The sequence below is a fragment of the Fringilla coelebs genome (assembly GCF_963513975.1).
Source record: "Fringilla coelebs genome assembly, chromosome: 3".
NCBI lineage: Eukaryota > Metazoa > Chordata > Aves > Passeriformes > Fringillidae > Fringilla > Fringilla coelebs.
The window spans coordinates 2,120,513-2,144,557 of record NC_140030.1 but is presented as its reverse complement, the minus strand read 5'-3'; the positions used below and the strand labels follow the sequence as shown (position 1 = coordinate 2,144,557).

The 24,045-nt window shown below is 51.9% G+C and overlaps 2 protein-coding genes across 2 annotated transcripts in view; both read left to right on the top strand.

Moving 5' to 3' along the window:
• Positions 1–7,119, top strand: part of NCOA1 (nuclear receptor coactivator 1) — a gene marked incomplete at both ends in the record, with an annotated part of 93,103 nt that extends 85,984 nt beyond the window's left edge. Inside the window, 3 exons of the mRNA XM_084201652.1 lie at positions 4,031–4,295; positions 6,801–6,997; positions 7,065–7,119. Coding sequence (XP_084057778.1) covers positions 4,031–4,295; positions 6,801–6,997; positions 7,065–7,119 — 517 coding nt within the window. The remainder of the gene's footprint in view (positions 1–4,030; positions 4,296–6,800; positions 6,998–7,064) is intronic.
• A 521-nt stretch (positions 7,120–7,640) lies between these two features.
• The window catches only part of CHRNA2 (cholinergic receptor nicotinic alpha 2 subunit), a gene marked incomplete at both ends in the record, with an annotated part of 37,721 nt that continues 21,316 nt past the window's right edge, over positions 7,641–24,045 (top strand). Inside the window, 2 exons of the mRNA XM_084201651.1 lie at positions 7,641–7,704; positions 22,505–22,567. Coding sequence (XP_084057777.1) covers positions 7,641–7,704; positions 22,505–22,567 — 127 coding nt within the window. The remainder of the gene's footprint in view (positions 7,705–22,504; positions 22,568–24,045) is intronic.

Here is a 24,045-nt window from a genome sequence, read left to right as displayed (position 1 = left end):
TTGGATTTATCCTTTGGAATTCTCCATTGGGATTATCCCTTGGGATTGTCAGTTGGGGTCGCTCATTGGTTTTGTCCATTGGGACTGTCCAATGGAATCATCCTTTGGCATTTTCCATTGGGGTTGTCCATTGGGACTGTGCTTTGGAATTGTCCATTGGGATTGTCCATGGGAATTTTCCACTGGGATTATCCATTTGGATCATCCATTGGGAACATCCATTGGCATTGTCCACTGGGATTATCCATTTGGATTGTCCATTGGGAACATCCCTTGGGATTGTCCATTGGAGTCACTCGTCGGGGACTGTCCATGGGGATTGTCCATGGGAATTATCCATTGGAATTACCCATTGGAGTCACCCATTGGAATTATCTTTTGGGACTCTCATTTGGAATTGTCCAAATTCTTTGAAATTACCCATTGGGATTGTCCATTGGGATTATCCTTTGGAATCATCCATTGGGATTGTCCATGGGATCATCCATTGGCATTGTCCTTTGGGATCATCCATTGGAGTTACTCATTGGGATTGTCCACTGGAATTATCGATTGGAATCGTCCATTGCGATTGTCCATGGGGATTATCCTTTGGGATTGTCCATTGGGATCGTCCATTGGACTCACTCATTGGGATTGTCCAGTGTAATTGTCCATTGGGATCATCCATTGGGATTGTCCATGGGGATCGTCCATTGGCACTGTCCTTTGGGAATGTCCCTTGGAGTCACCCATTGGGATTGTCCATTGGGAATGTCCATTGGGGTTGTCCATTGGGGTTGTCCATTGGGGTTGTCCATTGGAATCATCCATTGGAATCATCCATTGGAATTGTCCATTGGAATCATCCATTGGAATTGTCCATTGGAATCATCCATTGTAATTATCCATTGGAATCATCCATTGGGATTGTCCATTGGAATCATCCATTGTGATTGTTAAATGGAATTATCCATTGGGGTTATCCATTGGGATTATCCATTGGGATTGTCCATTGGAATCATGCATTGCAATTGTCCATTGGGATTGTCCATTGGAATTGTCCACTGGATTGTCCATTAGAGTCACTCATTGGAATTGTCCATTGGGATTGTCCATTGTAATTGTTAATTGGAATTATCCTTTGGGATTATCCATTGGAATCGTCCATTGGGATTGTCCATTGGAATTGTCCATGGGGATTTTTGCAATGGAATTGTTCATTGGGATTTTCCTTTGGAATTGTCCATTGGGATTGTCCTCTGCGATTTTCTGTTGGAATCAATCTTTGAAATTGTCCATTGGGATTGTCCATTGGGATCATCCATTGGGATTGTCCATTGGGATTGTCCATTGGGATCATCCATTGGGATTGTCCATTGGGATTATCTACTGGGGTTATCCATTGGGATTGTCCATTGGGATGGCCAATTGGGATTATCCATTGGGATTGTCCATTGGAATTATCCATTGGAATTATCCATTGGGATTGTCCATTGAAATTGTCCCTTGGGATTGTCCATTGGATTCGTCCGTTGGGATTGTCCATTGGAATTGTCCAATGAAATTATCCATTGGAATCAATCTTTGAAATTATCCGTTGGAATTATCCATGGAATCACCCACTGGGATTACCCATTGGGATTGTCCATTGGGATTGTCCATTGGAATTGTCCTTTGGGATTGTCCACTGGAATTTTCCATGGGAATTATTCATTGGAGTCATTGGGATCATCCGTTGGATTCATCCATTGCAGTTTTCCTTTGGAATTGGCCATTGGGATTTTCCATGGGAATTATCCACTGGGATTATCCATGGGAATTATCCATTGGAATTACCTGTTGGAATAGTCCATAGGAGTTATCCACTGGAATTATCCATGGGAATTATCCATTGGAATCATCCTTTGGAATTATCCTCTGGAGTCACCCATAGGAATTATCTGTTGGGATTATCCTTTGGATTTATCCTTTGGAATTATCCTTTGGAATGTTCCTCTGGAGTCACTCATTGGGATTATCCATGGGAATGACCCATTGGAATAATCCTTTGGAATTGTCCATTGGAGGCATCCCTTGGAATTGTCCATTGGGATTGTCCATTGGGATTTTCCATGGGAATTACCCATTGGAATTATCCATGGCAGTCACCCATGGGAATCATCCATTGGAATTCTCCATTGGAATTATCTGTGGGAATTATCCATGGGAGTCACCCATGGGAATGATCCTTTGGAATGATCCTTTGGAATTATCCATTGGAGTAATCCACTGGGATTATCCTTTGGAATTTTTCTTTGGAATTATCCATTGGATTTATCCATGGGAGTCATCCTTTGGAATTGTCCATTGGAATTTTCCTCTGGAATTATCCATTGGATTTATCCATGGGAGTCACCCTATGGAATTGTCCATTGGAATTATCCATGGGAGTCAACCATGGGAATTATCTATTGGAATGATCCTTTGGAATTATCCATTGGGATTATTCTTTGGAATTTTCCTTTGGAATTATCCACTGGGATTATTCACGGGAGTCACCCATTGGAATTGTCCAGCGGAATTTTCCTCTGGAATTATCCATTGGATTTATCCATGGGAGTCACCCTATGGAATTGTCCATTGGAATTATCCATGGGAGTCAACCATGGGAATTATCTATTGGAATGATCCTTTGGAATTATCCATTGGGATTATTCTTTGGAATTTTCCTTTGGAATTATCCACTGGGATTATTCACGGGAGTCACCCATTGGAATTTTCCAGCGGAATTTTCCTCTGGAATTATCCATTGGATTTATCCATGGGAGTCACCCCTTGGAATTGTCCATTGGAGTCACACATTGAAATAATTCCTTGGATTTATCCATGGGAATCACCCCTTGGAATCACCCACTGGATCAATCCCTTGGAATCGTTCTTTGGAATCATCCGTGGGAATTGCCCTTCGGAATCGCCTCCTGCCCTGGGAATGGGGAACGGGATCGGGATTGGGAATGGGATCGGGAATGGGATCGGAGCAGATCCCAACCCCCCGCTGGGATCCCCATCCCAAAATCCCACAGGACGTCACTCCGGAGGGCACCGAGCGCCGATGATCCCGGGAATTCCCAAGGGATCCACATTCCCTGCATTGGGAATGGGATCAAAGTTTGGAGCTGGGATGGCCTTGGGGGGGCAGAGACATCCCGAGAAATTCCGGCCCTTGGGATGGGGCCGTGGATCCCTGGGAATGGGATTGGGATCGGGATCGGGAATGGGATCGGGATCAGGTGGATTTAGGATGGGAGCAGCTCCAGGGAAAAGGGGGAATTGGGATTGTGGGATTTGGGAATTCCCAGAGAATCCCTGGGAGTGTCCAAGGACAGGCTGGAAAATCCTGGGATTTTGGGGTTGGGATGGGATGGGATTGAGGGTCCACGGATCCCATAATCCCAAACTGTTTTGGGATTCTGGGATCCAGGACACTCAGGATCCATCCCCAGGGATTTTTGTGGAATTCAGGGATGGAAAAGGGAAGGGAGACCCTGCCTGGAGTCCTGAATTCCCAGGGAATTCCCAAAATTCCTTCCCAGAGAGGAGTCGGGATGGGGATGGATCCAATGCCAGGCTGGGAGAGCTGGGAATGGAGGGAATTCCCTGGGAAAGGGAAAATTGGATTTGGGAAGGAATTCCCAGCTAGGCTGGAATTCCAAAGGAATCTGTGGCCGTCTCATCCTTGGAACTTTTCCAAGGAAAAATCACATCCTGGAATATTCCCGTGGCTTCTCCTTAAGGCCCCTTCCCACCCAAACCATCCCAGAATTCCCTGAAAATCCCAATTCCTCACGGAAAAAAGGGAATTCCAAGGGAAAGGAGGAGGAATTCAGGAAGGAATTCCCAGAAAATCCTGGGGACCATCCCAGGAAATCTCAGACCACCCCAGCCCGCGACGGAACCGAACCTCCGCGATCCCAGCACCGGAACCGGGGGTTTTTTGGGAATTCCGGGATTTATTTATTTTTTCCTTTCGGATCACGGCCGATCCCGACGCCCTTTCCCGGTTTTCCAGCGTTTTCGGCCCGGCGGGGGCGGCGGCGGCGCCGGCGGCTCCGCAGGGGATGTACAACAACATGAGCATCACCGTCTCCATGGCCGGCTCCGGCGGCATTCCCGGCTCCGGCGGCATTCCCGGCGGCTCCGGCGGCATTCCCGGCTCCGGCATTCCCGGCGGCTCCGGCGGCGTTCCCGGCGGCGTTCCCGGCATGGGCGCCATGGGCGGCGGCATTCCCATGAATCCCGTCATGGCCGGAATCAACTCCATGTGCTCGGAGCAGGTGGGAGCCACGAGGGAACGGGATCGGGATCGGGAATGGGGCCATGGATCATTGGGATTGGGAATGGGATCGGGAATGGGGCCAGGGATCACTGGGAATGAAATGGGAATGGGATCGGGAATGGGATTGGGAATGGGGCCAGGGATCACTGGGAATGGGATCGGGAGTGGGGCCCTGGATCACTGGGAAAGGGATTGGGAATGGGATTGGAATCGGGAATGGGATCAGGAATGGGATCAGGAATGGGATCAGGAATGGGATCAGGAATGGGATTGGGAAAGGGCCAGGGACCACTGGGAATGGGAATGGGATCGGGATCGGGATCGGGAATGGGAATGGCATCAGGAATGGGGCCGTGAATCACTGGGAATGTGAATGGGATCAGGATCGGGAATGGGATCGGGATCGGGAATGGGATCGGGAATGGGATCGGGAATGGGACCATGGATCACTGGGAATGGGAATGGGATCGGGAATGGGATTGGGATTGGGATTGGGAATGGGATTGGGAATGGGATCGGGAACGGGGCCATGGAGCACTGGGAATGGGAATAGGGTCAGAAATGGGATCAGGAATGGGGCCGTGGATCACTGGGAATGGAAATGGGAATGGGAATGGGAATGGGATTGGGATCGGGAATGGGATCAGGAATGGGATCAGGAATGGGATCGGGATCGGGGCTATGGATCACTGGGAATGGAAATGGGATCAGGAATGGGATCGGGAATGGGGCCATGGATCACTGGGAATGGAAATGGGATCGGGAATGGGATCGGGAATGGGGCCATGGATCACTGGGAATGGAAATGGGATCGGGAATGGGGCCATGGATCACTGGGAGTAGGAAATGGGATAGGGAATGGGATCGGGAATGGGGCCATGGATCACTGGGAATGGGATTGGGAATAGGACCATGGATCACTGGGAGTAGGAAATGGGATAGGGAATGGGATCGGGAATGGGATCGGGAATGGGGCCAGGGATCACTGGGAATGAGATTGGGAATGGGAATGGGATCAGGAATGGGATCGGGAATGGGATAAGGAATGGGATCAGGAATGGGACCATGGATCACTGGGAATAGGAAATGGGATCGGGAATGGGATTGGGAATGGGGCCATGGATCACTGGGAATAGGAAATGGGATCGGGAATGGGATTGGGAATGGGAATGGGGTCAGGAATGGGATCGGGAATGGGGCTGTGGATCACTGGGAATAAAAAATGGGATCAGGAATGGGATTGGGAAGGGGATTGGGAATGGAGCTGTGGATCTGTTCCTGTTTCCACTGGAAATGGGAATGGGATCGGGAATGGGATTGGGAATGGAGCTGTGGATCACTGAAAACTGGGAATGAGAGTGGAATGGGATCGGGAATGGGATCAGGAATGGGATCGGGAATGGGATCGGGAATGGGACTGTGGATCCATTCCTGTTTCCAGTGGGAGTAGGGAATGGGATCAGGAATGGGGCCATGGATCCCGGGGGAGATGGGAATGGGATCAGGAATGGGATCGGGAATGGCTGGATATAGGGTAGGAACGGGGGAAGGAGAGCAGAACGTTGGAACAGATCCCACTGGGATCCCGATTGATCCATGGAGATTCCCCATCCCAAATTCCCTGAACACCAGATCCATCCCAAATTCCCTGAACACCAGATCCATCCCAAACCCCTGAACACGAGATCCATCCCAAAGCCAACACGAGATCCATCCCAAAGCCAACACGAGATCCATCCCAAACCCCTGAACACGAGATCCATCCCAAACCCAACACGAGATCCATCCCAAACCCTGAACACGAGATCCATCCCAAACCCAACACGAGATCCATCCCAAACCCAACACGACATCCATCCCAAACCCAACACGAGATCCATCCCAAACCCAACACGAGATCCATCCCAAACCCCCCTGAACACGAGATCCATCCCAAACCCCTGAACACGAGATCCATCCCAAACCCAACAAGAGATCCATCCAAACCCCTGAACACGAGATCCATCCCAAACCCCACCCAACACCAGATCTCCATCCCAAACCCACCATGGGATCCCCATCCCCATCCCAAACCCAACACGAGATGCATCCCAAACCCAACCCAACCCCAGATCCCCATCCTAAACCCAACACCAATCCCCATCCCCATCCCAAACCCAACCCCAGATCCCCATCCCAAACCCAACCCAACACCAGATCCCCATCCCAAACCCACCATGGGATCCCCATCCCCATCCCAAACCCAACACCAATCCCCATCCCAAACCCAACACCAATCCCCATCCCCATCCCAAACCCAACACCAATCCCCATCCCAAACCCAACACCAATCCCCATCCCCATCCCAAACCCAAACCCATCCCCATCCCCATCCCAAACCCCACCCAACCCCAGATCCCCATCCCAAACCCAACACCAACACCCATCCCAAACCCCGCTCCCGGTGTCCCCGCGCCGTTCCCGGTCCCGGATCCCCGCTGAGCGTGGCTGTGTGTCCCGGCAGGTCCCGGAGGCGGCGCTGAGGCCCCCAGGGCTCTACTGCAACCAGCTGGGCTCGGCGGAGCTGCTCAAGGCCGAGCCCGACGGCGCCCAGGTCAGTCGGGGCTCCTCCAACCGCCCCGGGGCACCGGGACATTCCCGGGAAAAATCTGGGATAGACCCGGAGCGGTGGGGACGGAATGGCGGCGGGGCTGGGGTGGGGTGGGTTGGGTTGGGTTGGGTTGAGTTGGGTTGGGTTGGGTTGGGTTGGGTTGGGTTGGGTTCGAAGGTTCTTCCTGTTCATGGTTGGGGTGAAAGCACCAGGGTCACACCAGTGTTGGTGACACCCATTGGGGTTGGTGCCACCAAGGTCACACCAGCATTGGGTGACACCCATTGAGTCTGAGGTCGCCATTGTCACACCCATGTTGGTGACATCCATTGGGGCTGAGGTCACCATGGTAACACCGATGTTGGTGACACCCATTGGGGCTGAGGTCACCAAGGTCACACCAGTGTTGGTGACACCCATTGGGGCTGAGGTTACCATGGTAACACCGATGTTGGTGACACCCATAGGGGTTGGAGCCGCCAAGGTGCCACCAGTGTTGGGTGACACCTCCTGGGGCTGAGGGCACCATGGTCACACCCATGTTGGTGACACCCATTGGGGCTGAGGTCACCGTGGTCACACCAGTGTTGGTGACACCAGCGTTGGGTGACACCCACTGGGGCTGAGGTCACCAGGGTCACACCAGTGTTGGTGACACCAGCGTTGGGTGACACCCATTGGGGCTGAGGTCACCAGGGTCACACCAGTGTTGCGTGGCACCATTGGGTCACACCTCTTGGTGCTGAGGTCGCCATGGTCACACCCATGTTGGTGACACCCATTGGGGCTGAGGTCACCATGGTCACACCAATGTTGGGTGACACCCAGTGGGGCTGAGGTCACCATGGTCACACCCATGTTGGTGACACCCATTGGTGTTGGAGCCACCAGGGTCACACCAGTGTTGGGTGACACCCATTGGGGCTGAGGTTACCAGAGTCACACCAGCGTTGGGTGGCACCATTGGGTCACACCTCTTGGGGCTGAGGTCGCCATGGTCACACCAGCATTGGGTGACACCCATTGGGGCTGAGGTCGCCATGGTCACATCAATGTTGGTGACATCCATTGGGGTTGGAGCCACCATGGTCACATCCGTGTTGGGTGACACCCATTGGGGCTGACGTCACCATGGTCACACCCATGTTGGTGACACCCATTGGGGCTGAGGTCACCAAGGTGTCACCAGTGTTGGGTGACACCCATTGGGGCTGAGGTCACCATGGTCACACCAATGTTGGTGACACCCATTGGGGCTGAGGTCACCATGGTCACACCAGTGTTGAGTGACACCTCTTGGGGCTGAGGTCACCAGGGTCACACCAATGTTGGGTGACAGTGACACCCATTGGCGCTGAGGTCACCAGGGTCACACTGATGTTGGTGACATTTCTTGGGGTTGAGGTCACCATGGTAACACGGATGTTGGTGACACCCATTGGGGCTGAGGTCACCAAGGTCACACCAGCGTTGGGTGACACCCATTGAGTCTGAGGTCACCATTGTCACACCCATGTTGGTGACACCCATTGGGGCTGAGGTCACCAAGGTCACACCAGTGTTGGTGACACCCAGTGGGGCTGAGGTAACCATGGTAACACTGAAGTTGGGTGACACCCATTGGGGTTGAGGTCACCATGGTAACACTGAAATTGGGTGACACCTGTTGGGGCTGACGCCACCATGGTCACACCAGTGTTGGTGACACCGGTGTTGGGTGACACCCATTGGGGCTGAGGTCACCAGAGTCACACCAGCGTTGGGTGGCACCCATTGGGGCTGAGGTCACCAGAGTCACACCAGCGTTGGGTGGCACCATTGGGTCACATCTCTGGGGGCTGAGGTCACCAAGGTCACACCAGCATTGGGTGACACCCATTGGGGCTGCGGTCACCAGGGTCACACCCGTGCTGGTGACACCCATTGGTGTTGGAGCCACCAAGGTCACACCAGTGTTGGGTGACACCCATTGAGGCTGAGGTCACCAAGGTCACACCAGCATTGGGTGACACCCGTTGGGGCTCAGGTCACCAAGGTGCCACCAGTGTTGGTGACACCCATTGGTGTTGGAGCCACCAAGGTCACACCAGCGTTGGTGACACCCATTGGGGCTGAGGTCACCATGGTAACACTGATGTTGGTGACACCCATTGGGGCTGAGGTCACCATGGTAACACTGATGTTGGTGACACCCATTGGGGCTGAGGTCACCATGGTAACACTGATGTTGGTGACAGTGACACCCATTGGGGTTGAGGTCACCAGGGTCACACCCATGTTGGTGACACCCACTGGGGCTGAGGTCACCAGGGTCACACCCATGTTGGTGACACCCACTGGGGCTGAGGTTGCCATGGTAACACCGATGTTGGTGACACCCATTGGGGCTGAGGTCACCATGGTAACACCGATGATGGGTGACACCCATTGGGGCTGAGGTCACCATGGTAACACCGATGATGGGTGACACCCATTGGGGCTGAGGTCACCATGGTAACACCGATGTTGGTGACACCCATTGGGGCTGAGGTCACCATGGTAACACCGATGTTGGTGACACCCATAGGGGTTGGAGCCACCAAGGTGCCACCAGTGTTCGGTGACACCCATTGGGGCTGAGGTCACCAGGGTGACAGCAGTGTTGGTGTCACCCCATGGGTGTCACCTCCTGGGGTTGGAGCCACCAGAGTCACACCAATGTTGGTGACACCCCTGGGGTGACACCTCTTGGGTTTGGAGCCACCATGGTGCCACCAGCGCTGGGTGACACCCATGGGGTGACACCTCCTGGGGTTGGAGCCACCATGGTGCCACCAGCGCTGGGTGACAGCCTTGGGCTGGAAGTCACTGAGGTCACACCAATACTGGGTGACACCTCTTGGGTTTGGAGCCACCATGGTGCCACCAGCGCTGGGTGACACCCAATGGGTGTCACCTCCTGGGGTTGGAGCCACCATGGTGCCACCAGCGCTGGGTGACACCCAATGGGTGTCACCTCCTGGGGTTGGACCCACCATGGTGCCACCAGCGCTGGGTGACACCCAATGGGTGTCACCTCCTGGGGTTGGAGCCACCATGGTGCCACCAGCGCTGGGTGACAGCCTTGGGCTTGAAGTCACTGGGGTCACATCAATACTGGGTGACACCTCTTGGGTTTGAGGCCACCAAGGTCCCACCGGTGTTGGGGACACCCCTAAGGCTTGGAGCCATCGGTGTTGGGTGACAACCAACCACGGGGTGTGACAGCTCCAAGGTCCCACCAGTGTTGGGTGACACCCATGGGGTGAAGCCACCAAGTCCTGGGTGACACCACTGGGCATGAAGCCACCGAGGTCCCACCAGTGTTGGGTGACACCACTGGGTGACACCGTTGGGTTGAAGCCACCATGGTCACCTCAGTGTGGGTGACACCAGTGGGTTGGAGCCACCAAGGTGCCACCACCATTGGGTGACATCCCTTGGGTTGAAGCCACCATGGCCACCTCAGTGTGGGTGACACCATTGGGTTGAGGCCACAATGGCCACCTTCATGCTGGGTGACACCTTTTGGTTGAAGCCACCATGGTCCCACCAATGTTGGGTGTCACCTTTGGGTGACACCGTTGTGTTGAAGCCACCATGGTCACATCAGGGTTGGTTGACACCTTTGGGTGACACCACTGGGTCGAAGCCACCATGGTCACATGGGTGCTGGGTGACACCTTTGGGTGACACCACTGGGTCGAAGCCACCATGGCCACTTGGGTGCTGGGTGACACCTTTGGGTCGAAGCCACCATGGCCACTTGGGTGCTGGGTGACACCTTTGGGTGACACCACTGGGTCGAGGCCACCATGGCCACTTGGGTGCTGGGTGACACTTTTGGGTTGAAGCCACCATGGTCACATGGGTGCTGGGTGACACCTTTGGGTGACACCACTGGGTCAAAGCCACCACCACCAGGTGCCACCAAATCCACCCCAAACCCCCGGAACGTCACTTCCGCCGCCAAATCCGCAGGAACCGGGAATCCGGGATGGCTCCACCTGCACCCACCCCACCCCAGGGCCACCCCACGGCCACCCCACCCCAGGGCCACCCCACCCCAGGGCCACCCCAGGGCCAGACCCGTCCCTCAAACCCCCTGAGATGCCTCCAGACCCATCCCAGGTCCCTTTTGGAGCCCTTTTCCCACCACAGTCCCAATTCTTTTCTTGGATCTGTGCCCACCATCCACCAGGATCCTCCCAATCTTCAAAACTTCAGGAAATTTCCACCTCCATCCCGCTCCTCAAACCCCCTGAGATGCCTCCAGCCCCATCCCAGCTCCATCAGGAGCCCTTTTCCCACCACAATCCAGATTTTTTCCTCGGATCTGTGCCCACCATCCATCAGGATCCTCCCAATCTTCAAACCTTCAGGAAATTTCCATCTCCACCCCATCCCTCAACACCCCTGAGATCCCTCCAGACCCATCCCAGGTCCCTTATGGAGCCGTTTTTCTGCCTCAATCCCATTTTTTTCCCTGGATAAACATCCACCATCCATCAGGATCCTCCCAATCTTCAAAACTCCAGGAATTCTTCACCTCCACCCCATCCCTGAACCCCTCTGAGATGCCTCCAGACCCATCTCAGCCCAGTCTGCAGCCGTTTTCCCACCACAATCCAAATTTTTTCCTCGAATCAATGCCCACCATCCATCAGGATCCTCCCAATCTTCAGCACTCCAGGACGAGTTCTCCTCTGAGATGTCTCCAGACCCATCCCAGCTCCATTCAGAGCCGATTTTCTGCCTCAAATCCAAATTCTTTTCCTGGATCAACATCTGGGAGCCACCAGGATCCTCCCAATCTTCAAAACTTGGGATCTTTTCTTGGATCAACACCCACCATCCATCAGGATCCTCCCAATCTTCAAACCTTCAGGAAATTTTCACCTCCACCCATCCCTCAGACCCCCTGAGATGCCTCCAGACCCATCCCAGCTCCATTCAGAGCCATTTTTCAGCCATAATCCAAATTTTTTCTTGGATCTGTGCCCACCATCCATCAGGATCCTCCCAATCTTCAGCACTCCAGGATGAGTTCTCCTCTGAGATGTCTCCAGACCCATCCCAGCTCCTCCTGGAGCTCTTTTCCCACCAAAATCCCAACTTTTTCCCTGGATCTGTGCCCACCATCCATCAGGATCCTCCCAATCTTCAGAACTTCAGGAAATTTCCACCTCCATCCCGTTCCTCAAACCCCCTGAGAGGCCTCCAGACCCATCCCAGCTCCTCCTGGAGCCGTTTTTCCACCAAAATTTCAATTTTTCCATGGATCTGTGCCCACCATCCATCAGGATCCTCCCAATCTTCAGCACTCCAGGATGAGTTCTCCCCTGAGATGCCTCCAGACCCATCCCAGCTCCTCTTGGAGCTCTTCTTCCACCACAATCCCAATTTTTTTCTCGGATCTGTGTCCACCATCCATCAGGATCCTCCCAATCTTCACAACTTCAAGAAATTTCCACCTCCACCCCATCCCTCAAACCCTCTGAGATGTCTCCAGACCCATCCCAGACTGGTCTAGAGACGTTTTATTGCCTCAAATCCAGATTTTTTTTCCTGGATCAACATCTGGGAGCCACCAGGATCCTCCCAATCTTCAGAACTTGGGATCTTCTCTTGGATCTGTGCCCACCATCCATCAGGATCCTCCCAATCTTCAAAACTTCAGGAATTCTCCACCTCCACCCATCCCTCAGACCCCCTGAGATGCCTCCAGACCCATCCCAGCTCCTCTTGGAGCCGTTTTTCCCCCAAAATCCCAGATTTTTTCTTGGATCTGTGCCCACCATCCATCAGGATCCTCCCAATCTTCAGCACTCCAGGATGAGTTCTCCTCTGAGATGCCTCCAGACCCATCCCAGCTCCTTCTGAAGCTCTTTTCCCACCACAATCCCAATTTTTTTCTGAATCAACACCCATCATCCACCAGGATCCTCCCAATCTTCAAAACTCCAGGAATTCTCCACCTCCACCCACCCCTCAAACCCCCCTGAGATGCCTCCAGACCCATCCCAGCTCCTCCTGGAGCCCTTTTCCCACCACAATCCCAAATCTTTTCTTGGATGTGTGCCCACCATCCATCAGGATCCTCCCAGTCTTCACAACTCTAGGATGAGTTCTCCTCTGAGATGTCTCCAATCCCTCTGAGATGCCTCCAAAACCATCCCAGCTCCATCAGGAGCCGTTTTTCCCCCAAAATCCCAGATTTTTTCTTGGATCTGTGCCCACCATCCATCAGGATCCTCCCAATCTTCAAAACTTCATGAAAATTCCACCTCCACCCCACCCCTCAAACCCCCTGAGATGTCTCCAGACCCATCCCAGGTCCCTTTTGGAGCCGTTTTTCACCCAAAATCCCAGATTTTTTCTTGGATCTGTGCCCACCATCCATCAGGATCCTCCCAATCTTCAGCACTCCAGGATGAGTTCTCCTCTGAGATGTCTCCAACCCCTCTGAGATGTCTCCAGACCCATCCCAGCTCCATTCAGTGACATTTTTCTGCCTCAAATCCAAATTCTTTTCCTGGATGAACATCTGGGAGCCACCAGGATCCTCCCAATCTTCAGCACTCCAGGAATTCTCCACCTCCACCCCATCCCTCAAACCCCCCTGAGATGCCTCCAGACCCATCCCAGGTCCCTTTTGGAGCCGTTTTTCCCCCAAAATCCCAGATTTTTTCTTGGATCTGTGCCCACCATCCATCAGGATCCTCCCCACCCACAGATCTCCAGGATGAGTTCTCCTCTGAGATGTTTCCAGACCCATCCCAGCTCCATTCAGAGCCGTTTTTCTGCCTCAAATCCAAATTCTTTTCCTGGATCAACATCTGGGAGCCACCAGGATCCTCCCAATCCATGAAACTCCAGGATGTCTCCACCTCCACCCCATCCCTGAACCCCCTGAGATGCCTCCAGACCCATCCCAGCTCCTCCTGGAGCCCTTTTCCCACCAAAATCCCAACTTTTTCCCTGGATCTGTGCCCACCATCCACCAGGATCCTCCCAATCTTCAAACCTCCAGGAAATTTCCACCTCCACCCCATCCCTGAACCCCCTGAGATGCCTCCAGCCCCATCCCAGACTGGTCTAGAGACGTTTTATTGCCTCAAATCCAGTTTTTTTTTCCTGGATCAACATCTGGGAGCCACCAGGATCCTCCCAATCTTCAGAACTTGGGATCTTTTCTTGGATCAACATCCACCATCCATCAGGATCCTCCCAATCTTCAGAACTTCAGGAAATTTCCACCTCCCCCCATCCCTGAACCCCCTGAGATGTCTCCAGACCCATCCCAGCTCCATCAGGAGCCCTTTTTCAACCAAAATTTCAATTTTTTCTTGGATCAACGTCCACCATCCATCAGGATCCTCCCAATCTTCAAACCTTCAGGAAATTTCCACCTCCACCTCATCCCTGAACCCCTCTGAGATGCCTCCAGACCCATCCCAGACTGGTCTAGAGACGTTTTATTGCCTCAAATCCAGATTTTTTTTCCTGGATCAACATCTGGGAGCCACCAGGATCCTCCCAATCTTCAGAACTTGGGATCTTTTCTTGGATCTACACCCACCATCCACCAGGATCCTCCCAATCTTCAGCACTCCAGGATGGCTCCACCTATTCCATCTTCAAACCCCCTGAGATGCTTCCAGACCCATCCCAGCTCCTCCTGGAGCCCTTTTCCCACCACAATCCAGATTTTTTCCCCGGATGTGTGCCCACCATCCATCAGGATCCTCCCAATCTTCAAACCTTCAGGAATTCTCCACCTCCAACCCATCCCTCAACCCCCCTGAGATGCCTCCAGACCCATCCCAGCTCCTCCTGGAGCCCTTTTCCCACCTCAATCCCAATTCTTCTCTTGGATCAACATCCACCATCCATCAGGATCCTCCCAATCCATGAAACTCCAGGAATTCTCCACCTCCACCCCATCCCTGAACCCCCCTGAGATGCCTCCAGACCCATCCCAGCTCCTCCTGGAGCCCTTTTTCCACCACAATCCCAGATTTTTTCTTGGATCTGTGCCCACCATCCATCAGGATCCTCCCAATCTTCACAACTCCAGGATGAGTTCTCCTCTGAGATGCCTCCAGACCCATCCCAGCTCCATTCAGAGCCGATTTTCTGCCTCAAATCCAAATTCTTTTCCTGGATGAACATCTGGGAGCCACCAGGATCCTCCCAATCTTCAAAACTTGTGATCTTTTCTTGGATCAACATCCACCATCCATCAGGATCCTCCCAATCTTCAAAACTTCAGGAAATTTCCACCTCCCCCCATCCCTCAACCCCCCTGAGATGCCTCCAGACCCATCCCAGCTCCTCCTGGAGCCGTTTTCCCACCACAATCCCAATTTTTTCTTGGATCTGTGCCCACCATCCATCAGGATCCTCCCAATCTTCAGCACTCCAGGAATTCTCCACCTCCTCCCACCCCTCAAACCCCCCTGAGATGTCTCCAGACCCATCCCAGCTCCATCAGGAGCCGTTTTTCTGCCACAATCCCAATTCTTTTCTTGGATCTGTGCCCACCATCCACCAGGATCCTCCCAATCTTCAAACCTTCAGGAAATTTCCTCCTCCACCCCATCCCTCAATCCCTCTGAGATGCCTCCAGACCCATCCCAGCTCCATCAGGAGCTGTTTTTCAACCAAAATCCCAGATTTTTTCTTGGATCTGTGCCCACCATCCATCAGGATCCTCCCAATCTTCAGCACTCCAGGATGAGTTCTCCTCTGAGATGCCTCCAACCCCTCTGAGATGTTTCCAGACCCATCCCAGCTCCATTCAGTGACATTTTTCTGCCTCAAATCCAAATTATTTTCCTGGATCAACATCTGGGAGTCACCAGGATCCTCCCAGTCTTCAGAACTCTGGAACAGCTCCACCCCATCCCCATCCCTGAACCCCCCTGAGATGCCTCCAGACCCATCCCAGGTCCCTTTTGGAGCTGTTTTTCCCCCAAAATCCCATTTTTTTTCTTGGATCTGTGCCCACCATCCACCAGGATCCTCCCAATCTTCAAACTCCAGGACGTCTCCACCTCCACCCCGCTCCTCAAACCCCCCTGAGATGCCTCCAGACCCATCCCAGCTCCTCCTGGAGCTCTTTTCCCACCACAATCCCAATTTTTTTTCTTGGATCTGTGCCCACCATCCACCAGGATCCTCCCAATCTTCAGAACCTCAGGATGAGTTCTCCTCTGAGATGTCTCCAACCCCCCTGAGATGTTTCCAGACCCATCCCAGCTCCATTCAGTGACATTTTTCTGCCTCAAATCCAAATTCTTTTCCTGGATGAACATCTGGGAGCCATCAGGATCCTCCCAGTCTTCAGAACTCTGGAACAGCTCCACCTCCACCCCATCCCTGAACCCCTCTGAGATGCCTCCAGACCCATCCCAGCTCCTCCTGGAGCCGATTTTCCCCCAAAATCCCAGATTTTTTCTTGGATCTGTGCCCACCATCCATCAGGATCCTCCCAATCTCCACAACTCCAGGATGAGTTCTCCTCTGAGATGCCTCCAGACCCATCCCAGCTCCTCTTGGAGATGTTTTCCCACCACAATCCCAATTTTTTCCCCGGATGTGTGCCCACCATCCACCATGATCCTCCCAATCTTCAAACCTTCAGGAAATTTCCACCTCCACCCATCCCTCAACCCCCTGAGATGCCTCCAGACCCATCCCAGCTCCATTCTGAGCCGATTTTCTGCCTCAAATCCAAATTCTTTTCCTGGATCAACATCTGGGAGCCACCAGGATCCTCCCAATCTTCAAAACTTGGGATCTTTTCTTGGATCAACACCCACCATCCACCAGGATCCTCCCAATCTTCAAAACTTGGGATCTTTTCTTGGATATGTGCCCACCATCCACCAGGATCCTCCCAATCTTCAAAACTTCAGGAAATTTCCACCTCCACCCAATCCCTGAACCCCCTGAGATGCCTCCAGACCCATCCCAGCCCCATTCAGAGCCGTTTTTCCACCAAAATTTCAATTTTTTCTTGGATCTGTGCCCTCCATCCACCAGGATCCTCCCAATCTTCAGCACTCCAGGATGAGTTCTCCTCTGAGATGTCTCCAAACCCCCTGAGATGCCTCCAGACCCATCCCAGCTCCATTCAGTGACATTTTTCTGCCTCAAATCCAAATTCTTTTCCTGGATCAACATCTGGGAGCCACCAGGATCCTCCCAGTCTTCAGAACTCTGGAACAGCTCCACCCCATCCCCATCCCTGAACCCCCCTGAGATGCCTCCAGACCCATCCCAGGTCCCTTTTGGAGCCGTTTTTCCCCCAAAATCCCAGATTTTTTCTTGGATCTGTGCCCACCATCCCCCAGGATCCTCCCAATCTTCAAAACTTCAAGAAATTTCCACCTCCACCCCATCTCTGAACCCCCTGAGATGCCTCCAGACCCATCCCAGCTCCTTTTGGAGCCCTTTTTCCCCCAAAATCCCAATTTTTTCCCCGGATCAACATCCACCATCCATCAGGATCCTCCCAATCTTCAGAACTCCAGGAATTCTCCACCTCCACCTCATCCCTCAAACCCCCTGAGATGTCTCCAGACCCATCCCAGCTCCATTCAGAGCCGATTTTCTGCCTCAAATCCAAATTCTTTTCCTGGATCAACATCTGGGAGCCACCAGGATCCTCCCAATCTTCAGAACTTGGGATCTTTTCTTGGATCAACACCCACCATCCACCAGGATCCTCCCAATCTTCAGCACTCCAGGAATTCTCCACCTCCCTCCACCCCTCAAGCCCCCTGAGATGCCTCCAGACCCATCCCAGCCCCATCAGGAGCCAATTTTCCCCCAAAATCCCAGATTTTTTCTTGGATCTGTGCCCACCATCCACCAGGATCCTCCCAATCTTCAGCACTCCAGGATGAGTTCTCCTCTGAGACGCCTCCAGACCCATCCCAGGTCCCTTTTGGAGCCATTTTCCCACCACAATCCCAATTTTTTTCTTGGATCTGTGTCCACCATCCATCAGGATCCTCCCAATCTTCACAACTTCAAGAAATTTCCACCTCCACCCCATCCCTCAAACCCTCTGAGATGTTTCCAGACCCATCCCAGCTCCATTCAGTGACATTTTTCTGCCTCAAATCCAAATTCTTTTCCTGGATCAACATCTGGGAGCCACCAGGATCCTCCCAATCTTCAGCACTCCAGGAATTCTCCACCTCCAACCCATCCCTCAACCCCCCTGAGATGCCTCCAGCCCCTCCCAGCCCCATTCTGGGCCGTTTTTCCCCCAAAATTTCAATTTTTTCTTGGATCTGTGCCCACCATCCACCAGGATCCTCCCAATCTTCAAAACTCCAGGAATTCTCCACCTCCACCCCATCCCTCAAACCCCCTGAGATCCCTCCAGACCCATCCCAGCTCCATTCAGTGACATTTTTCTGCCTCAAATCCAAATTCTTTTCCTGGATGAACATCTGGGAGCCACCAGGATCCTCCCAATCTTCAAAACTTGGGATCTTTTCTTGGATCTGTGCCCACCATCCATCAGGATCCTCCCAATCTTCAAAACTTGGGATCTTTTCTTGGATCTGTGCCCACCATCCATCAGGATCCTCCCAATCCATGAAACTCCAGGAATTCTCCACCTCCACCCCATCCCTGAACCCCCCTGAGATGCCTCCAGACCCATCTCAGGTCCCTTTTGGAGCCCTTTTCCCACCACAATCCCAATTCTTTTCTTGGATCTGTGCCCACCATCCACCAGGATCCTCCCAATCTTCAGCACTCCAGGAAATTTCCATCTCCACCCCATCCCTGAACCCCCCTGAGATGCCTCCAGACCCATCCCAGCTCTATCAGGAGCCCTTTTCCCACCACAATCCAGATTTTTTCCTCGGATCTGTGTCCACCATCCATCAGGATCCTCCCAATCTTCACAACTTCAAGAAATTTCCACCTCCACCCCATTCCTCAAACCCTCTGAGATGCCTCCAGACCCATCCCAGCTCCATTCAGTGACATTTTTCTGCCTCAAATCCAAATTCTTTTCCTGGATCAACATCTGGGAGCCACCAGGATCCTCCCAATCTTCAGAACTTGGGATCTTTTCTTGGATCTGTGCCCACCATCCACCAGGATCCTCCCAATCTTCAAACCTTCAGGAATTCTCCACCTCCACCCCATCCCTGAACCCCCTGAGATGTCTCCAGACCCATCCCAGCTCCATTCAGTGACATTTTTCTGCCATAATCCCACATTTTTTACCTGGATCAACATCTGGGAGCCATCAGGATCCTCCCAATCTTCAGAACTTGGGATCTTTTCTTGGATCTGTGCCCACCATCCACCAGGATCCTCCCAATCTTCAAAACTTGGGATCTTTTCTTGGATCAACACCCACCATCCACCAGGATCCTCCCAATCTTCAAACTCCAGGAATTCTCCACCTCCACCCCATCCCTGAACCCCCTGAGATGCCTCCAGACCCATCCCAGCTCCATTCAGAGCCGATTTTCTGCCTCAAATCCAGATTTTTTTTCCTGGATCAACATCTGGGAGCCACCAGGATCCTCCCAATCTTCCAAACTCCAGGAATTCTCCACCTCCACCCATCCCTCAAACCCCCTGAGATGCCTCCAGACCCATCCCAGCTCCATCAGGAGCCGTTTTTCAACCAAAATCCCAGATTTTTTCTTGGATCTGTGCCCACCATCCACCAGGATCCTCCCAATCTTCAGAACTTCAGGATGAGTTCTCCTCTGAGATGCTTCCAGACCCATCCCAGCCCCATCAGGAGCCGTTTTTCCCCCAAAATCCCAATTTTTTTCTTGGATCAACGCCCACCATCCATCAGGATCCTCCCAATCTTCAAACCTTCAGGAAATTTCCACCTCCACCCATCCCTGAACCCCTCTGAGATGCCTCCAGACCCATCCCAGCTCCTCTGGGAGCTCTTCTTCCACCTCAATCCCAATTTTTTCCTGGATCTCTGCCCACCATCCATCAGGATCCTCCCAATCTTCAAACTCCAGGACGTCTCCACCTCCATCCCGCTCCTCAAACCCCTCTGAGATGCCTCCAAACCCATCCCAGCTCCTCCTGGAGCTCTTTTCCCACCACAATCCCAAATTTTTTTCTTGGATCTGTGCCCACCATCCATCAGGATCCTCCCAATCTTCAGCACTCCAGGATGAGTTCTCCTCTGAGATGTCTCCAACTCCTCTGAGATGTCTCCAGACCCATCCCAGCTCCATTCAGTGACATTTTTCTGCCTCAAATCCAAATTCTTTTCCTGGATCAACATCTGGGAGCCACCAGGATCCTCCCAATCTTCACAACTCCAGGATGGCTCCACCTATTCCTTCCTCAAACCCCCTGAGATGCCTCCAGACCCATCCCAGCTCCATTAGGAGCTGTTTTTCGACCAAAATTTCAATTTTTTCTTGGATCAACACCCACCATCCATCAGGATCCTCCCAATCTTCACAACTCCAGGATGAGTTCTCCTCTGAGATGCCTCCAGACCCATCCCAGGTCCCTTTTGGAGCCGTTTTTCCACCAAAATTTCAATTTTTTCTTGGATCTGTGCCCACCATCCATCAGGATCGTCCCAATCTTCAGAACTCCAGGAATTCTCCACCTCCACCCACCCCTCAAACCCCCTGAGATGCCTCCAGACCCATCCCAGCCCCATCAGGAGCCGTTTTTCAACCAAAATTTCAATTTTTTCTTGGATCAATGCCCACCATCCACCAGGATCCTCCCAATCTTCAAACCTTCAGGAATTCTCCACCTCCACCCCATCCCTGAACCCCCTGAGATGCCTCCAGACCCATCCCAGACTGGTCTAGAGACGTTTTATTGCCTCAAATCCAGATTTTTTTTCCTGGATGAACATCTGGGAGCCACCAGGATCCTCCCAATCTTCAGAACTTGGGATCTTTTCTTGGATCTGTGCCCACCATCCATCAGGATCCTCCCAATCCATGAAACTCCAGGAATTCTCCACCTCCAACCCATCCCTGAACCCCCCTGAGATGCCTCCAGACCCATCCCAGCCCCATCAGGAGCCAATTTTCCCCCAAAATCCCAGATTTTTTCTTGGATCTGTGCCCACCATCCACCAGGATCCTCCCAATCTTCAAAACTCTGGAACAGCTCCACCTCCACCCCATCCCTCAAACCCCCTGAGATGCCTCCAGACCCATTCCAGCTCCTCCTGGATCCATTTTTCTGTCTCAATCCCAATTTTTTTCTTGGATCAACACCCACCATCCACCAGGATCCTCCCAATCTTCAAAACTCCAGGAAATTTCCACCTCCACCCATCCCTCAAACCCCCTGAGATGCCTCCAGACCCATCCCAGATCATTTTTGGAGCCGCTTTTCTGCCTCAATCCCAAATCTTTTCTTGGATCTGTGCCCACCATCCACCAGGATCCTCCCAATCTTCAGCACTCCAGGATGAGTTCTCCTCTGAGATGCCTCCAGACCCATCCCAGCCCCATTCTGGGCCGTTTTTCTCCCAAAATTTCAATTTTTTCTTGGATCTGTGCCCACCATCCATCAGGATCCTCCCAATCTTCAAACCTTCAGGAATTCTCCACCTCCACCCCATCCCTCAAACCCCCCTGAGATGCCTCCAGCCCCATCCCAGACTGGTCTAGAGACGTTTTATTGCCTCAAATCCAGATTTTTTTTCCTGGATGAACATCTGGGAGCCACCAGGATCCTCCCAATCTTCAGCACTCCAGGAATTCTCCACCTCCCTCCACCCCTGAACCCCCTGAGATGCCTCCAGACCCATCCCAGCTCCATTCTGAGCCGATTTTCTGCCTCAAATCCAAATTCTTTTCCTGGATCAACATCTGGGAGCCACCAGGATCCTCCCAATCTTCAGAACTTGGGATCTTTTCTTGGATCAACATCCACCATCCATCAGGATCCTCCCAATCTTCAAAACTTCAGGAAATTTCCACCTTCACCCCATCCCTGAACCCCCCTGAGATCCTTCCAGCCCCTCCCAGCTCCCTTTTGGAGCCATTTTTCCCCCAAAATCCCAGATTTTTTCTTGGATCTGTGCCCACCATCCATCAGGATCCTCCCAATCTTCAGCACTCCAGGATGAGTTCTCCTCTGAGACACCTCCAGACCCATCCCAGCTCCATTCAGAGCCAATTTTCTGCCTCAAATCCAAATTTTTTCTTGGATCTGAGCCCACCATCCACCAGGATCCTCCCAATCTTCAAACCTTCAGGAAATTTCCACCTCCACCCCGTCCCTGAACCCCTCTGAGATCCCTCCAGACCCATCCCAGATCCCTTTTGGAGCCGATTTTCTGCCTCAAATCCAAATTCTTTTCCTGGATGAACATCTGGGAGCCACCAGGATTCTCCCAGTCTTAAAAACTTGGGATCTTTTCTTGGATCTGTGCCCCACCATCCACCAGGATCCTCCCAATCTTCAAACCTTCAGGAAATTTCCACCTCCACCCCATCCCTCAACCCCCTGAGATGCCTCCAGACCCATCCCAGTCCCATTCTGGGCCGTTTTTCCCCAAAATCTCCCCGATTTCCCCGCCCCCCGCCCTTTTCTCTCCGCAGGATCCTCCCCGGGCTGGCTCCAGACCCGAGCTCAGTCCCTCCCTCCCTCCCTCCCTCTCTCCAGTGAGTGCCCAGCCCGACACAGAAAATCCCAAATCCTCCCCAATCCTCCCGAATCCTCCCGAATCCTCCCCAATCCTCCCCAATCCTCCCCAATCCTCCCCAATCCTCCCCAATCCTCCCGAATCCTCCCGAATCCTCCCCAATCCTCCCCAATCCTCCGGAATCCTCCCCAATCCTCCCCAATCCTCCCCAATCCTCCCCAATCCTCCCCAATCCTCCCCAATCCCCAATCCTCCCCAATCCTCCCGAATCCTCCCCAATCCTCCCGAATCCTCCCCAATCCTCCCGAATCCTCCCCAATCCTCCCGAATCCTCCCCAATCCTCCCCAATCCTCCCGAATCCTCCCCAATCCTCCCCAATCCTCCCCAATCCTCCCCAATCCTCCCCAATCCTCCCCAATCCCGAATCCTCCCCAATCCTCCCCAATCCTCCCCAATCCCGAATCCTCCCCAATCCCGAATCCTCCCCAATCCTCCCCAATCCCGAATCCTCCCCGAATCCTCCCCAATCCTCCCCAATCCCGAATCCTCCCCAATCCCGAATCCTCCCGAATCCTCCCCAATCCTCCCCAATCCCGAATCCTCCCCAATCCCGAATCCTCCCGAATCCTCCCCAATCCTCCCCAATCCCGAATCCTCCCAATCCCGAATCCTCCCCCAATCCTCCCCAATCCTCCCCAATCCCGAATCCTCCCCAATCCCGAATCCTCCCCAATCCCAAATCCCGCCCCGGCCCCGACGCTAAATTCTCTTTTTTTTTCTCTTTTTTCTCTCTCTTTTCTCTCTCTTTTTCTTCGGTTTTTTTTTTGGTTTTTATTTTATTTTTTTGGTTTTTATTTGGTTTTTATTTGGGTTTTTTTCGTTTTTATTTGGGTTTTTTTTTTCTTTTTATTTGGTTTTTATTTCGTTATTATTTGGTTTTTATTTTGTTTTTTTTTGGTTTTTATTTGGTTATTATTGGGTTTTTATTTGGGTTTTTATTTGGTTTTTTTTGGTTTTTATTTGGGTTTTTTCGGGGGTTTTTTGGTTTTTTTTTGGTTTTTATTTGGTTTTTATTTGGTTTTTTTTTTTAATTTGGTTTTTATTTGGTGTTTTTTTTTTTAATTTCTTTTTTCGTTTTTATTTGGTTTTTATTTGGGGTTTTTTTTGGTTTTTATTTGGGGTTTTTTTGGTTTTGGGGGTTTTTTTCTGGTTTATTTTGGGTTTTATTTGGTTTTTTTTCATTTTTATTTGGGTTTTTTTTTCTTTTTATTTGGTTTTATTTCGTTATTATTTGGTTTTTATTTTGGGTTTTTTTTGGTTTTATTTGGTTATTATTGGGTTTTTATTTGGGTTTTTATTTGGTTTTTTTTGGTTTTTATTTGGGTTTTTTCGGGGGTTTTTTGGTTTTTTTTTGGTTTTTATTTGGTTTTTATTTGGGTTTTTTTTTAATTTGGTTTTTATTTGGTGTTTTTTTTTTTAATTTCTTTTTTGTTTTT